General features: G+C 46.2%; 1 protein-coding gene across 1 annotated transcript; it reads left to right on the top strand.

The window, feature by feature from the left end:
• Positions 1-481: 481 nt before the first annotated feature.
• Positions 482-2,800, top strand: LOC144107907 (uncharacterized). Its single transcript, XM_077641137.1, has 2 exons — positions 482-556; positions 887-2,800. The coding sequence occupies exons 1-2, from the start codon at positions 550-552 to the stop codon at positions 1,366-1,368; spliced, it is 489 nt and encodes a 162-aa protein (XP_077497263.1). The 5' UTR covers positions 482-549; the 3' UTR covers positions 1,369-2,800.
• The last annotated feature ends 12,284 nt before the right edge of the window (positions 2,801-15,084 follow it).

Raw genomic sequence — 15,084 nt, 5'->3', positions numbered from 1 at the left:
TTGGGACGTTAAACCCTCATAAACCATAAACCAGTAATATAGCATTTGAGGATCGATTGAGGAAAATGGTGGAAAAGCAGTGGGCTAGGAAAGTTTTCAGATACCTGTATATAAAGAATGTTCACACGAAATGGAGAAAACGAACTGGAAAATTGACAAATATCTGGAAAGTAGTGGGGGGGGGGGGGGGGGCAAATCATCGGTTAAGAAAAGGGTTAAAGAAACAGAGAAAGCTCTGTGGAAAACAGGGACGCTGACGAAATTGGCACTGGGAGCGTACAGGATCTTTAACCCTTTTTCGGTCATAGGGACATATACGTCCCACCCGCAACCACGAGCGAAAACTGCCTCGGGAGCTCACAGGGAAATATGTAGCCCCACAGAAACTGGTAGCGCCCTCCCTTAGAAGATAGAGCAGCTATAAGCTTAAGTTTTTATTTGAATCGGTAGGTGGCACTAGCACGCGTATTGTTTTGTTACTGCCTTGTGTTTTTCGGTGCCGTCGCTCCTGAAGTGCGTGAGTTTGGTTGCTCCTTTACCACGAATGTGATGTCCGGTAAGTGCAAAAACTACATCTTGCACTCCTGTAATGCACTTAGATCAATTGTAGACAGGTTTGACGTGAGAGTGAGTAATGTAATTTAGCTACCTGCAAATATTCCGAATGTAGTGGTTGGAGGTTAGGCCTAGGAAGCCCCTTTGAGATTTGATTTTCTTACCCAGACATGTTCAGAGACCTTTCACACTTTGCTTTTGCTATTCGCATTCATATTTTGTGTTCCTATATACCACCAAAACACTGAAATAAATCGACAGAGTGGGTTGCACAAGTATTGTCCTCATGTAACCACGGGTTTGCATAAAGTGTTGCCGGTCATTTTTGCAGGAAAGAGGATTCTGACTCCTGAAGAGGCGCTAGATCTTTACTTCAGCCTTCCAGACCTTGAAAGCGCAAGTGAAGATGACTGTGAAGAAGAATCTTGTGAAGAGCTGCCTTGTGTACTTCAAAGTGAAAATGACAGCGAAAGTGATGGAGTTGAGCTTGCTGTTCCTACTGTAAAACGTAAGAAAAAAGCGCGAACAGTGTATACTGGCAAGGAGAAGAAAAGACGTTGGAACTCAACTGTAGGCTTGTCAGCTGCTGCAGATGATTTTGACCCGGAAGATGAGTGGGAGACGACACCAGCAGATGTTGTGACGCCGAGGGACACTGAGCCGACGTTTTCTGCGAAGCTCTCATCAGAGAGCACGGCATTGAATGCCTTCGAATTTTTTTTCAGCAATGAAGTGGTTAACCACATAGTTGATCACACAAATCTTTACGCCACCCAGGAAGCAACACGGGGCTGGCTACCGCTCACTGCCTAGGAACTAAAGTCCTATTTTGGCATGCTTGTACTAATGAGTGCTAATCCTATGCACCAAGTGCATCTATATTGGAGTTCCTACAGCCTATTCTTCGTGAAAGAAATCGCTGCAGTCATGACACATAAAAGATTTCAACAAATCACAAACAATTTACACTTGAATGACAATACGCAGATGCCAAAGAAAGGGTCAAAAGAGTATGACCGCTGTTTCAAAGTTCGCCCGCTCATCAAGATGATGAACGAAAAATTTGGTAATGAGTACACGCCTTCATCTCGTCTTGCAGTCGACGAAAGTATGATTCTATTCAAGAGAAGGTCATCTATGAAACAGTATATGCCTATGAAACCCAAAATAAAACGGGGTTACAAGGTGTGGCGCATTGCGGACTCGTCCACTCGTTACCTTTGCAAGTTCGAAATCTACCAAGGCAAGAACCAGGAGCGACCAAACAACAGAACACTTGGAGAACACGTTGTCTTGTCATTGTCAGAAGGAATCGTAACCCCAGGAAATCAATTGTTTTTCGACAACTTCTTCAGTTCGACGACCTTGCTGCAGCAGCTCCGTGACAAAGGCATTTTAGCTTGCGGTACATATCGCACAAACCGAAAAGACTTACCAGCGGAAGTGAAAGTGAACAATAAGCTCGACCGTGGTGAATACCTCTGGAGGAGAAAAAAGAATGTGACCGCCTACCAGTGGCGGGACACTAAGCACGTTCACATAATGTCGAACTATCATGACTCCTGTGAAGACGTCCAAGTCGACAGGACAACATCAAAAGGGCATAAGAAACCCGTGAAGTGCCCCGCAGCAGTGCGCGACTACAACCTCTGGATGGGAGGGGTGGATCGCTTCGATCAAAAAAGAAATGCATATCCACTAGACAGGCGCTCAAAGAGGTCGTGGAGTCGCATTTTTTATTTCATCCTTGATGCGGCGTTCGTCAATGCTTACATCCAGCATGGGTACAGAAAAAGTATCACATACCTGTTCTTTCGGGTTATGCTGGGAAGACAACTCATCAGTGGGAGGAGCTTTCGCAAGGGTCGGCGCAGTCTAGTGTACCACAAGAGAGGAAGCAAGAACTGCTCGATTATGACAGGTGTGCCAGAAGATGTTCGGTTCAATGGGCACGGGCACTACCCGTGCACCACCACTACACGCAAAAGGTGTCGTGGTGCTCGACGACGTCGCAGGAAAAACGCACAAAGCTTGTATGTGTAGCCTGCCAAGTGCCTCTTTGCATCACTTGCTTTGCACCGTTTCATAAGCAGGGATAAAGCACATAGACACAAATGATGAATGCCAAGGTGTGCAGAGGGACAGCGTGTGTCCCACCTTTGCTCATGGCGTCAAGTTATCAGTGGGACAGGTGTCCCGCCCATATTTTCGATAATATTCTTTTACAAGCAATAATAAATTTTTGTCTGGCTCCTATATATGGTACAATTTATTTCGGAAAATATAGCCCACAAACTATCAGTAGATTTCTCGCGCCTCATAAAGGGTTAAGCAGGAAATTGCCAAAGAAAATATCTATGATAATTGTAGGGGAAGCTCTTTGTTAATTGTTTGAGGCCAAGACTGGAGTTTTTCAGACTAAGACATATAGAGTCAGGTACCACGAGATAGATACGCTAATTGTGCGTTGCGTGCGGAGAGGAGGAGGAAACGGCTGAACACTTGATACTTTTCTGTAAAGGGCTTCGCCCTTCAGTGGAAAGCAGCGGGGCTGATTTACCCAAGGCATTGGGGTTTAAGGACAGTGAAGTGAAAGTAGATATTAAGCGGATAGAAGTAACAAAACGAAGGTTATCTGATTGGTGGCTAAAATTAAGACGAGTAAAATTTTATAAGTTATGGCTAGGCTACCGCCCGATTTAAAGGATTCAACTGTCCATCCATCCGTCCGTCCGTCGATGTTTGTCATGTTATCGCCTCCTCTAGGAAGATGCCTGCCGTGTGCGCCAAAAACCGGCTGACCTTACCTTTCTCTTTTTTTTCCTTTGCACTTGAAGTAGTAGCTAGCGATCCTTGTGGCGACCGCTTGCAACATGTGCGCGCATGCGCACATCACCGTGCGGTCGTGGAGCGCCCGCGCCGTAGCAGACGACGTCTCTGCGCCAGACGGCGTCTTCCGCGCGTTTTCGACTTTTTAAGCAAACAAAAACAAAAGCACGCAGAGCTGAAAGTAAAAAGTTCTCCTGGAACTTATTGCACACAAGTTCATGAAGCCGCTGTTCACCAACCATGCGCCAGCGCTACCGACAGGAATGCTGTTGTTAAGTTTCTTGACCGCAAGCCTATTTCCCGCAACGTGCTTAAATTGTAGGTGACTTAATAAGCTCAAATGATTTGCTTTTATGTTGTCGTCGAACCTGCCCCGAGTTTACCACTAAGCATAACTACGTGCGACTCGCATCATGCTGCGTAAGCGACATTCCAGGACGAGGCAAATCTGTCAAAATGAAATATTTTCTGAGGGCGCGCTCCCCGTGAGGCTTTAGAAGCGGTTGCCGTGGTGTGGCGCTGGCGTAGACTCCTCGAGCAGAAGCGAGGGCGCTGCCGCTGCGCGCGGTGCGTGGCTAAGGGGGGGGGGGGGTGGGGGGGGGGGGGGGGGGCGATCGGAGAGTCGCGCTGTTTGTTGTGGCATTATCGCGTAAGTATCCCCTTTTTTTATGCATCACCGCCTGGCCGCTGATGAAAGGCACAAAAGAAATGACTGAGGCTTTTAGAAGGAAATCAGGGAGTTGCAAGCGCGTTTAATTTCGGGAAAAAAGGCCAACTGCTTACTTCTGTTCTTCCAAGGTTTCATTTTTCTTATGTTCAGGAAGGTCAGGCTGAATGTGTTCCCGACGAAATGGAATAGTAATTGCTATGGGTCCGGAGATGACCTCGACGGTTTCACTTCACGGCACTCGTTATGATAACAACACATCGCAATATTAATTTGTCCATACTCTTCCTTTATTTGTTTCTGTGCAATATAAATTCACAGGCGTACTGAGCCTGGTTTTTTACAGTGGCGGAACAAGAACAATTAATAGCCGGACATAATGTAGTAGTTTGTTGATTGCAGCTAGTTGAGAAAGACGAAAATGAATTTAGTGAAAATGTACAACTAAGACGCTTCTCGATCAGACACGACCATTTTGCAAATATATGCAGCTGCTGCTTTCTGTGTATCAGAACTGCACACAAAACGCAAAGGAATGCCTACATATATTCAGACGTGAAAGCAATGTGCTCACTACAAAACTTGAACAAGCACGAGAAAAGAAACCATGAAAACAGAATACCTTTCCGCAATAAAAGATTACAGAGACATGTATATTTACAGAAACATTAAATAATCGAATCTTACAATTAAAATAAAAATACAATAAAAATGCACGCATGAGAAATCGTATTACAAAAGCACGAACAGATGTATTATATATACAGTCCTATACATGTTAAATAGTTACATACTGTGACAACCTAGAAGTAAACACACTTTAAAAATAATGACATTCATATGAAAAATATATAGGAAACGAAATAAAAATGTCGTGGAAAGTGCGACTTACGTGGTGCGACTAAGTTTAAGATATTTCGCGGCTTCGCGCTTCTGCACCCTGGCACGGTTCAGCGACTTCACAAAAAAGTGCCACCTTGTTGTCACATAAAATGCCATCATCTCAGCACTCAGTAATTAAGTGATCAGGACAGCCAATATTCTCTTTGCGCTTGCAACGAAAAAGTGCGATAATATTCATCACACTTTCGTGGTGAAGCTCATGCGCGCTGAAACAGCTGGTGAAAAGATTTTCCAGCTTTTCCAGAAACATAAAAAGAAACCCGGACGGATATAAAAGGCCTCCTTTGTCCTTTAGGCGTGTAAAATGTGATGCGCGAAGGTTTCGTATGTCAGGTTCGTCAGCAAGTAGGAGCTTTCTGCATGCATCACATGGTGATTTAGCCAAGAACTTTCGTGCTACATACCCAGCAATATAAAAAATAAGACGCTGATCACTCCTTGCGGATACACATGCCATGTGGTCGGAAGCTGGATCTTTCAGTTCTTTTACAGCAAGCTCAGCACTGCACAGATCACCATCAGCAATCAGCAATCATTGCTTGGTGTTTTTTGCCCCTGGAACAGCATCAGCACTAAGTAAAGAATCCAAAACACCTGGCTCTGCGTTGCCATGAGAAACTGACTTGGCAAGGTTATAAAAGCTTAGGCACGACACAGTTATTAAAAACTGCTCTGGGGTTCGGTGCGTGTTGCAACCTGACGACTGCCTGGCGATGCCAAACAAGTTCTCCGCTGGATCCTGGCTGAGTCTTGACGTCATAATGAATTTATACCCAACGCTACGTGCCAGGTAGTCCATCAGGGACAGTGTGCTGCCGATAGTGACACTAAGTCCAACTGCTGTAGAGTTGGACAAGAAACCACCACGCTGAAAATGCGCCTGAGTTTATTGCAAAGCACTAGCGTGGCCGAATAAAAAACAAGGAGAAGCTCACTATTCCACAGAACATGCGATGCAAAACTCGCCTTGTTCCAGCGATGAGAAGCGAGCACGGGAGAGACAAAACACGGACACACTGACGAGTGCTGGCTTTCAACTGAGCATTTATTTCCAAGTAGCGAAGCAGGAGGAACGGGGAAGGCTAGAAAAAAAAAGATTGTACAAACAAGACGAACTCACCACAATTTGAAAGCTGATAAAAAATTCGAGGGGCAAAAGCACTGAAGTGCGGGATATCTCCCTGCTGCATTCCTCTTCACGACTCATTCTCTTGTACCTTTTCCACTTCTCGGTTTATTCTTTTTCCTCTTCTTCACACCCTTTCTTCCTTGTTCTACCGCCGCTTTCTCGCTGTTCCTATGGGATTTCGCAACCCCTCCCCCGCTTCTTTCCACCCATCTTCTTCCCCTTCGCCCATCTGCTACCCCTCACTTTTGTCTGTCAACTTTTGCATTCGTTGGCCGCCGAGCTTACTATATGCACTGCACTTTCTCTGTCCCATACGCTTTTTCACTCTCTGTGCCTCTGGCCAGCAATGTTTCCTCAGGGTGTCTCGTTCAGCGTGCGTGTTCGCAGGTGGCTTTTAATGGAGCGGGGCCACATGTCTGGAGGGGCGCTCTCCGAGTTTTGTTGTCTTTTTGCTCATCTTTGCGTCCCCCAAGGAATATTCTTATCTGCTGTTCTTACCCCAACTACTCCAAGCAGCCGAAATCGCCACTTCTTTCCAACGGCAACGCTCAAACCCGCTCAATACAGCGACGCGGCGAAGCAGACGGCTCGCTTTTCTCCTCCAGTATTCGACGGCAGCGCCCCGAGCGGCCGACTGCTTTTTTTGCTTCAGCTCCTCCCGCCGAAACCCGCTTCGCTCTTGCCACTACAACCTTCAAGAACACTGTACTACCGCCGCGGCACCTCACCACCATGACCAGCCTCCCGCATTGGCGCAGATAGGGAAGTAGGTATTGCCATCTCTTAACAACCGTCCGCAACTTAGGGCACGGCGGCTACAATGGGTTAGCGAGCGATGCCGCAGGCGTCTTTCTAGAGGATGCAGTGATCATTATCATCATTATCGCCTGCTTTGCACAAAAAGAAACACAAAGCCAAAAGCACGTTCATCATTAACATATATAGCCCGCCCAGACAGAAGAACGGCAACTTCCAAAGACTATTTGCGGAAGCGGGCAATCTAGCAAGATCGAATACCCTAATCATAGCTAGGGACTTTAACGCGAGAGACCCAAGCTGGGGCTATCAAAAAGGCGAGAAAAAGGGACAGCAGATATGCATAGCAGCAGAGAATACAAACTGCATCCTATTGACTGATGAAAATCAACCAACGCGCCTAGGAAATAGCGTCAGCCCGGACACGTGTCCCGACCTAACCTTTGTCAGAGGAGCGAGACAGGCTGAGTGGGAGAACCTGCTGGAGAGCCCAGGGAGCGATCACCACATATTAAAAATCACACTAGAGGCGGAAAGGATCAAAAGGAAAATAGGATCAGCCCACATTACAGACTGGGATGCATTCCGAGACAGCAGCAGACAACTAAAGGACAAAATCACCTCGATCGAGTACTGGAGCGAGCAAATCAGACAAATGCAGGAGCGACATACGCAAGAAATAGACAGGACGGAGACCACACCGGAGGTGGACCCTAAACTTCTCAGGCTATGGGAGGCGAGACGTGGGCTCACGAAGAGATGGAAAAGACAGAAACTAAACAGAAAGCTGAAGAAGAAAATAGCGGAGATCACGCAGAAAGCAGAAGAGTACGCAACGCAACTGGCTAGGCAGGGCTGGGAACAGTTCAGCAGCTCACTGAATGGTACACTCAGCACAGCAAGAACGTGGCGGATTCTTAAAGCGCTAATGGATCCCAACAAAACAAAAGCAGAAAGCGGCAAAGCCATACAAAGACTCGTACACCTATTCAAGGGCAGCAACGGTGACTTGATCGAAGCGATGAAGACGAAATGCTACGGCAACAACAGGCCCCAATAATACAAAGGTGAATATCAAGGAGAGGATAATCCACACTTAGACAGGCCGATAACAAATGAAGTCTACGCAGCAGTTAGAGCGATAACCAAGAATATGGCAGCGGGTGCAGACAAGACCAAGAATTCGCTCATCCACAATCTAAGCGATGAAGCAATAGCCCAGCTTACGGAATACCTAAAAGAACTATGGGCCACAGGCACCGTTCCCAAAGACTGGAAGCACGCGGAGGTGGTCATGATACCAAAACCAGGCAAAAAGCTTCAGACAGAGAACCTAAGACCCATCTCGTTAACATCATGTCTAGGCAAACTCTACGAAAGAGTCATCACGAAAAGAATACAGCAACACCTTGAAGACGAGGAACAATGCCTCCAAAGTATGTTCGGCTTCAGAGCAAACTTGTTAACCCAAGACATCCTCCTACAAATCAAAGAGGAAATAATAGACACAATTCCCAAAACAGGAGAAAACATCGTAATGGCCCTGGACATAAAGGGTGCTTTTGACAACGTCAGTCATGAAGCAATCATGGAAGGAATCAACAATACCAGGTGTGGGAGAAGAATCCACAACTATGTAAGGGCCTTCCTGTCAAACCGCACGGCCACAGTGGGACTGGGAGACCTAAGAAGCGAAACATTTAACACACCAAACAAAGGAACTCCACAAGGATCGGTGATCTCACCGGTCCTGTTCAACATGGCAATGATCGGCCTCGCACGCAAGCTGAGCAAGATCGAAGGTATCCAGCATGCCATGTATGCGGATGACATCACTGTCTGGGTCAACCAAGGGTCACTTGGCCGAAAAGAAGAACTATTGCAGAGAGCAGCGACATGCGTGGAGGAATACGTCAGGGCTAGAGGACTCGCGTGCTCAACCGAGAAATTGGAAATTCTGCGGTTCGGAAAGAAGCCAACGCCGGAAGAATTGACAGTGCGTTTGGAGGGACACACCATTCCAGAACGAAACATGACAAGAATGCTGGGTATGTGGATTCAAGGATGCAATAGATGCAGCCACACACTCAGTCTCCTAAAACAATCAACACAGCAAGTAAGCAGAATGATCACCCGAGTCTCTTAGAAAAGGCATGGGATGAAGGAGGGAGATACAGTAAAGCTGATTAAAAGCCTCGTAATCAGCCGGATCACCTATTCCCTGCCGTATCACCCCATGACAAAGAATGAGAAGGAACAAGCGGACACGCTTATAAGGAAAGCCTTCAAAACAGCGCTAAACCTACCAAGAAATACATCAAATGAAAAACTCTTGATGCTGGGCATCCACAATACCTTCGAAGAGCTACGAGAGGCGCAAGCTGGATCGTAGCTAACCAGACTCCAGCAGTCGAGCACCGGCCGTGCGCTCCTCCGCAGGTTAGGGTATAGCAGTAAAGAAACAGAAGGCAGAGTAGCAAACATACCAGACGAAGTCAGACAAACCATCAGAATCTGCCCCTTACCGAGAAACATGGACCCAAACCTGCACGCGGCTAGACGAGCCGCTAGGGCAGAGTACGTAGAAAAACACCTAGCTACCACAGAAAACACGGTGTACACGGATGCAGGCCTGTATCCGTGGAACAGGGACACCAAAGAACATAGAGTTACATCAGTGGTCGTCAACCAGAGCTTAGAGGCGGTCACGTGTGTAACAACCAAAAAGTTTTTGGTAACCGAGGGAGAAGAGGTTGCCGTAGCTCTGGCAGTAGCTGAAGGGAACCGACTAAATAAATCATTCACGATTCTGACGGACTCGAAAGCCGCGTGTAGAAGCTACAAGGCGGGAAGAATATACAAGGGAGCACTGCAAATCATCCTCCAGGCAGGGCCTCCCAATACATCATTACAACACAACATTTTCTGGATACCGGGACACGCTTTAGTGGAAGGGAACCTTAGGGCAGACAGTCTAGCTCGCGAGATGATCCACCGAGCAGACACAACGGAGTCACAGGAACATACCACAACGGTAGAGCCGACATATGCAGAAATACTAAATTACCACAGAGAAAGGAGACTGACGTATCCTCCACCACACCCGTTGCTGACACAGCACGAGGCAGTGGGATGGCGAAGATTACAAACAGGTACCTTTACAAACCTACACACACTACATAAGATGTATCCAGGACAATACAATTACACATGCACGTGGTGCGGGGCAACCCCCACGCTATATCATATTACATGGGAATGTAGACACAACTATGCATTCCATAAACTAGAAAAGCCCAGTGCGGAACAGTGGGAGGGCCTGCTCACCAGCAGCGAGGTGGCGGTCCAGAGAGGACTCGTGCGGCACGCAAGCGAGGTGGCAAAGCTCAGCGGGGCCCTGGAATAAGGGCACCGACCATTGGAACTCGGAAGATGAAGACGTCCGGAATCCGCTATACCCAAAGAAACCAAAATAAAGTTTTATTCATTCATTCATTCTCCTCTCACTGTTTCCCTGTGCATTTGTATTGTCTTATTATTTTGAAACCTAGTAATGAACGACGCAAATATGGCATTTCTTTAAATCTTAGCGGTGAATATTCTGTTTGCGCGCATGCATGCGTGAGACTTTCTGGTATCTTTGTTAAGGCAATGGATGAATGATAAATACTCAAAATGTAGACAAATGACAAAATCATTACAACATTGAAGTAAAATAATTGACGCCATCTTGCTCAACAGGTTAGTTGTAGCGCCATGCCGCCCGTAGGTGCCCTTCCCTAGCGGTAAAAGGAATGAACTAGAAGGTACGTGCTGGAGCAGTGCCAAACACTGATCTCCACTAGGGGGCTGGAGGGGGTAGCATCGGGCTCTCGAAAGTGAAGCCACCGGAAGTTCGGCGGCATGTCACGGAAATCAGCCGTTGGCAGTGCACGAAATCGGACCTCAGCACGGTTTTTCAGTTTTAGTTTTCGTTTTCCACTTAGCACAAAGCCTTTTCGACCTTCTCGTCTTTTTTCATGACAATGCCCGCCTGTTGCGCCGCCAACTGCGAGAGGAGAACTGCAAAGTCCTCGGGAAAGACGCTTCAAAAATAAGGGTCCTTTGCATCGCTATGGGACGACACTAGCAGGCGACAGAACGTCGCTGCACGCAGTACAGTATTGTGCGTTTTTATCGTGAAGACTTTCAAAAATTTCCCCGCCTCAACCGCTGGCTCATTTGCGGTGAAACTGCACACAGAGCTTGAGTATTATGGTAACTTTTGTATCGTAGCAAGCTTGACAACGGTACTTACTTAGTTCAACCGTGCATGATGCGTAAACGTATTCGTATACGCAGAGATCGGTGAACCAAAGCCCGCAGACGACGTTTTTTCGCTAAATGGCGGCAGTGGCGCCGTCTGTTTTCGGCAGTGGAAAGCGTCGGGACAAGGCCGCCGAGACGAGCGCTGCAAACAATATTCTTTGAAAGGTAAAGCCTCGTTAAATCAGTTTTTCTGATATTTTTTCCGCTCAATTAGCCGAAAATGTTGTAAGCGCTTCAGTTGAAGCAGACGAAACGGCCGGAACGGCGTATTCAAAGGGCCGCGCTTGTCGAAACGCTCGCCTTGGCGACCTTCTCATTACGCTTTCAACTGCCAAAAACAGATGGTGCCACTGCCGCCATTCAGCGAAAAAACGCCGTCTGCGGGTTTTGGTTCACCGATCTCTACGTAGACGATTGCGTTTTCGCATCATGCACGGCTCAACTAAGTAAGTACCGTTGTCAAACTTGCTACGAAACAAAAGTTACCATAATACGCAAGCTCTGTGTGCAGTTTCATCGCAAATGAGCCAGCGGTTGAGGTGGGGAAACTTTCGAAAGTGTTCACGATAAAAACGCACAATACTGTACGTACGGAGCCTCGTCTTCTCAGCCCCGTGTCGTCCCGTTGCGCTGGCGTCGCCAACTCTGCTCTTTGCTGCGATGCACGTTGTCGCGCTCTAAGGCCAAGTTATGCCATCAATGAGGGCTAAATTTAAGAAAGAATGGGTGGAAACCTTATAAGCAGCTGACTTTACCGAATTATGTTTAGACCGAACCGGAGCGAGGGCGAGGCCACAATCTGGTGAGGTGCCGTCGGTGTTCTGCAGGTTCACATTAGCGCGTCCAAAAGGTATATGGTACTGCTTTTGACGAGCGTATCAAGTACTGTTTCGTGCTGTAGCAAATTATGCCTGAATGGGCTGTTATTCGTGTGATGCTTGGCACAGTTCACTTCAAACTGCGCTTGTCACATGCGCTGCTGCCATTCGTCTTTCTCGTCAGTCGTTTCTCTCGAGCTGTGTAGGTGGAACGTGGCTGTGCTATTGAGTTAGATTAAAAGCACGCCTGGAAGGTAAATTACACACTAAAGCGATAAACATCACCTGCCGTCGATGAGAAGAGACATCGCCCGCCACCAACCCGAAAATGAAACAGCGGCAGTTCGAGTTTCAGGGTTTCCACGCCATTGCCTTTTCTTTGCAACACGAAAATTTGTTTTTAAGATGACTTAGACTCATCGTCATTCCACTACTTCCCCTAATTACGCTCGTAAGACAAGAACCAGATCAGAAAATAGTGTTTAATGCGCGTACCCTTTTGCCGCGGCATGGTGAGACCTGCATGCCAGTTTACTTCGGTTTCTCTGAAATTACAGGGTTCCCGAAACGATGCTCACATTTCTCGCTTTCAGGATGCTTGTTCCCTTTATATAACAGCAGATATTACACGAAAACAAGGAAAATAACTGAGAACGAAGGTGCGAAAGACGCGACTTTTTGCATTGAAATGTACAGGAGACCTAGCACTTCAGGGACATGCCGCCCAACTTCCGGTGGCTTCACTTGCGCCATGCACCCACTTCAGAAAGCGGGGATGCGGCATCCAGCCACAACGTTTATAGATATATTTCAGTTTCGAAACTCCTCGGCGATCTATAAAGTTTTTCTCTCAGAACTGCGCGAAAACTTGTATTCCGGCTCTAAACAACGGGATACATTGTTTTAGCTCGAAACTAGTGAGATTCACGAACATCGATCTTACAAGTCGTCAAAGAGTAGACGAGAGAAAGATGTAAACTTTCTCTCTGAGAACTGCGCGAAAACTTGTATTCCGGCTCAAAACAACGGGATACATCGTTTTAGATCGAAACTAGCGAGATTCACGAACATCGATCTTACAAGTCGTCAAAGAGTAGACGAGAGAAAGATGTAAACTTTCTCTCTGAGAACTGCGCGAAAACTTGTATTCCGGCTCAAAACAACGGGATACATCGTTTTAGATCGAAACTAGCGAGATTCACGAACATCGATTTTACAAGTCGTTGAAGAGTAGACGAGAGAGAGCTGCAAACTGCTTCTCTCAGAACTGCGCGAAAACTTATATTCCGACTCAATACAATGGGATACATTGTTTTAGCTCGAAACTAGCGAGATTTACGCACTTTGATTTTAAAAGTCGTCGAAGGGTAGACGAGAGAGAGCTGTAAACTTTTTCTCTCAGAACTGCGCGAAAACTTGTATTCCGGCTCAAAACAACAGGATACATCGTTTTAGATTGAAACTAGCGAGATTCACGAACATCGATTTTGCAAGTCGTCGAAGAGTAGACGAGAGAAAGGTGTAAACTTTTTCACTCAGAACTGCGCGAAAACTTCTATTCCGGCTCAAAACAACGGGATATTTTGTTTTAGATCGAAACTAGCGAGATTTACGCACTTCGAGTTTACAATTCGTCGAAGAGTAGACGAGAGAAAGGTGTAAACTTTTTCTCTCAGAACTGCGCGAAAACATGTATTCCGGCTCAAAACAATGGGATACATCGTTTTAGATCGAAACTATCGAGATTCACGAACATCTATTTTACAAGTCGTCGAAGAGTAGATGAGAGAAAGGTGTAAACATTTTCTCTGAGAAGTGCGCGAAAACTTGTATTCCGGCTCAAAACAACGGGATACATCGTTTTAGATCGAAACTAGCGAGATTTACGCAATTCGATTCTACAAGTCGTCGAAGAGTAGACGAGAGAAAGGTGTAAACGTTTTTTCTCAGAACTGCGCGAAAATTTGTATTCCGGCTCAAAACGAAGAGATACATCATTTTTGACCGAAACTAGCGAGATTTACACACTTAGATTTTACAAGTCGTCGAAGAGTAGACGAGAGAGAGCTGTAAACTTTTTCTCTCAGAACTGCGCGAAAACTTGTATTCCGGCTCAAAACAACGGGATACATCGTTTTAGATCGAAACTAGCGAGATTCACGAACATCGATTTTCCAAGTCGTCGAAGAGTAGACGAGAGAAAGGTGTAAACTTTTTCTCTGAGAAGTGCGCGAAAACTTGTATTCCGGCTCAAAACAACGGGATACATCGTTTTAGATCGAAACTGGCGAGATTTCCGCACTTCGATTTTACAAGTCGTCGAAGAGTAGACGAGAGAAAGGTGTAAACTTTTTCTCCGAGAAGTGCGCGAAAACTTGTATTCCGGCTCAAAACAACGGGATACATCGTTTTAGATCGAAACTAGCGAGATTCACGAACATCGATCTTACAAGTCGTCAAAGAGTAGACGAGAGAAAGATGTAAACTTTCTCTCTGAGAACTGCGCGAAAACTTGTATTCCGGCTCAAAACAACGGGATACATCGTTTTAGATCGAAACTAGCGAGATTCACGAACATCGATTTTACAAGTCGTTGAAGAGTAGACGAGAGAGAGCTGCAAACTGCTTCTCTCAGAACTGCGCGAAAACTTATATTCCGACTCAATACAATGGGATACATTGTTTTAGCTCGAAACTAGCGAGATTTACGCACTTTGATTTTACAAGTCGTCGAAGGGTAGACGAGAGAGAGCTGTAAACTTTTTCTCTCAGAACTGCGCGAAAACTTGTATTCCGGCTCAAAACAACAGGATACATCGTTTTAGATTGAAACTAGCGAGATTCACGAACATCGATTTTGCAAGTCGTCGAAGAGTAGACGAGAGAAAGGTGTAAACTTTTTCTCTCAGAACTGCGCGAAAACTTCTATTCCGGCTCAAAACAACGGGATATTTTGTTTTAGATCGAAACTAGCGAGATTTACGCACTTCGAGTTTACAATTCGTCGAAGAGTAGACGAGAGAAAGGTGTAAACTTTTTCTCTCAGAACTGCGCGAAAACATGTATTCCGGCTCAAAACAATGGGATACATCGTTTTAGATCGAAACTATCGAGATTCA

This window comes from Amblyomma americanum, chromosome 10 (genome assembly GCF_052857255.1).
Source record: "Amblyomma americanum isolate KBUSLIRL-KWMA chromosome 10, ASM5285725v1, whole genome shotgun sequence".
Taxonomy (NCBI): domain Eukaryota; kingdom Metazoa; phylum Arthropoda; class Arachnida; order Ixodida; family Ixodidae; genus Amblyomma; species Amblyomma americanum.
Note: the sequence above shows the minus strand (reverse complement) of the source record. Positions and strands in the feature narration are given on the sequence as shown.